The sequence below is a fragment of the Amphimedon queenslandica genome, unplaced genomic scaffold (genome assembly GCF_000090795.2).
Source record: "Amphimedon queenslandica unplaced genomic scaffold, v1.1 AMPQUscaffold_12755, whole genome shotgun sequence".
Lineage (NCBI taxonomy): Eukaryota > Metazoa > Porifera > Demospongiae > Haplosclerida > Niphatidae > Amphimedon > Amphimedon queenslandica.
In genome coordinates, this window is record NW_003547009.1 from 28360 (window position 1) to 30326 (window position 1967).

General features: G+C 35.6%; 1 protein-coding gene and 1 long non-coding RNA gene across 2 annotated transcripts in view; one reads left to right on the forward strand and one right to left on the reverse strand.

Moving 5' to 3' along the window:
• Positions 1 to 712, reverse strand: part of LOC100636127 (uncharacterized) — a 1570-nt gene extending 858 nt beyond the window's left edge. Inside the window, exons 1-3 of the mRNA XM_020003109.1 lie at positions 641 to 712; positions 327 to 593; positions 22 to 270 (exon numbers count right to left, since the gene is read on the reverse strand). Of these exons, the coding sequence (XP_019858668.1) occupies positions 22 to 270; positions 327 to 593; positions 641 to 683 (559 nt within the window). The 5' untranslated portion in view covers positions 684 to 712. The remainder of the gene's footprint in view (positions 1 to 21; positions 271 to 326; positions 594 to 640) is intronic.
• Positions 713 to 1651: 939 nt separating this feature from the next.
• LOC109586883 (uncharacterized) lies at positions 1652 to 1953 on the forward strand. The gene is made up of 2 exons (XR_002187258.1): positions 1652 to 1756; positions 1797 to 1953. It is a non-coding gene; the product is annotated as an uncharacterized LOC109586883 (long non-coding RNA).
• Positions 1954 to 1967: the final 14 nt, after the last annotated feature.

Here is a 1967-nt window from a genome sequence, read left to right on the forward strand (position 1 = left end):
TCATTAAGTCATTGCCTATACTAGCAGTGCCTGTTGATCTTAATAATATGCTAGCAAATGATTTCAATTTGTTATGATCATAAGCTACTGCTGTGTATATTCCTCTCATTGCATCATCTGTTAGTGTGTATCCACAACTCTTCACTTCCCTCAATGTCTCTTCAGATATCAGTCCTTCTGTATGTAACAGATCAACTGATTCTTCAGAGAGTGTTGCTCCAGATATTTTACTACTGTAATACTGTAGTAACTGGCTAGCAGTATCAACCACTATAGAAAAAGAATAGATCTATAAACTTTAATCTTATTGAATTAGAACTGTTTACTTGTTTTTTCAATCTTTTCAGCCACTGTTTTTAGTTCTATTTTTTTAAGAGCACTAGCCAATGTCTGCCAAGTAGGGTGATGTGCTTTACTCAGCCACTTAGATAAACACTCCATGAGACAACGTGAAATATTTCCTCTATGATTAACATCAATAGCTTCCAGTTCAGGATAAAGGAGGCCAAGATTCACTCCAAACTCAAACCATTTTGCCTCAGGAAACCTGTATTGCTTCAATATCTGTACAATCTCATTTAATTTGCTAATATCTAATGATGAAGTAAGCACATACTGAAAGAAATAAAAATAAACTTACCTAAAATAATAGGGAACATTCTTGCTGGCTTGCTTGATGCCATTTTGCTGTCAAAGGTACACTACCCACTATTAATAAATATCTTAAAGCCTTATATGGTATAATTAATAGTAGTGGGTTACATTTTGTGGTCAGACTGCCACAGCAATGAAATTACGTATCTATAGTCTACTGATCAATGTTCATAGTGCCTGTTGATGATCAGGCCTGTCAATTATCTATGACTGAGTTCACTGTATCACCATAGCTACAATGATCATTTAGTACTTTAATGGGAATGTAAATGAATATGCAGTTTTCTTATGCAAACATTCATTGTTAATTTACCTATTTTTAATATCATGCAGTTATTAATTATTTATCATTCTAATTCTCTTTATTCTACAGTTGGTTGCTGGTAAATACGGTCTTGAAGTATTAGTTTATAATGATGAAGGAAACTATGGAAGAAATTTTGTTAAGATTCCAGGCTGTACAGCCTTTTGCAGAAAACTTGCCACCACCAGTTCTAGTCCCGTGATGATTAGCTATACGCTTAACTTAATATTTTTATGAAGTCACATGATCAGACTGGTGCAAGTTTTGTGCAAAGGGCTGTACCATGGTTTTCAGGTTGCTTGACCCAATTTTCTTACTTCCTGCTCACGTGACATGTATTATTAGTATGGGGAAAGTCACGTGATTAACAAATTTGCAAGGTCAAGCAACCTGCAAAGCATGGTAGGCACCTCAAGTAAGTATTACCGTATAGCTGGTTTATTTTGTGGCCTCAAATTTTTGCTGCTTAAATTTTCATTAGAATTAATTTTAGTGCCTTGCTAAATTTTTGTTAATATTTAATTGGTTTTAATAAAATTTAGTGGAATTAATTTTAGTGGATTTGAGCCTGCACGAAAATTAATTCCACACGAAATAAACCAGCTATACGGTAATTGGTGTGGCCTGTTGTCATGGTATTGCCATAGAAACAAGTGACAATGGACCCAAGGGAGAAACCCTGTTCTACCAGTGGGATTTAATCAGTGGTCCGCTACAGAGGATCTCAGGGAACCGGGATTATTGGACTCAACCTTTACTAACACTGGAACACCTCAATGTTGGAAAATACATTTTTAAGTAAACAAAGAAATTAATTGAATTAATTAATATTTAATAGGTTGAGAGTGACTGATGGTGATGGAGCAGTAGGTGTGGCCTATGCTAATGTTACTGTACAGGCGGAACCTGATTACCCACCAACAGCTGATGCTGGAGCGTCAGTATTGATACAATTACCTCATGATGAGGTAACACTGGATGGAGGACGGAGCAAAGATGATAAAGGAAT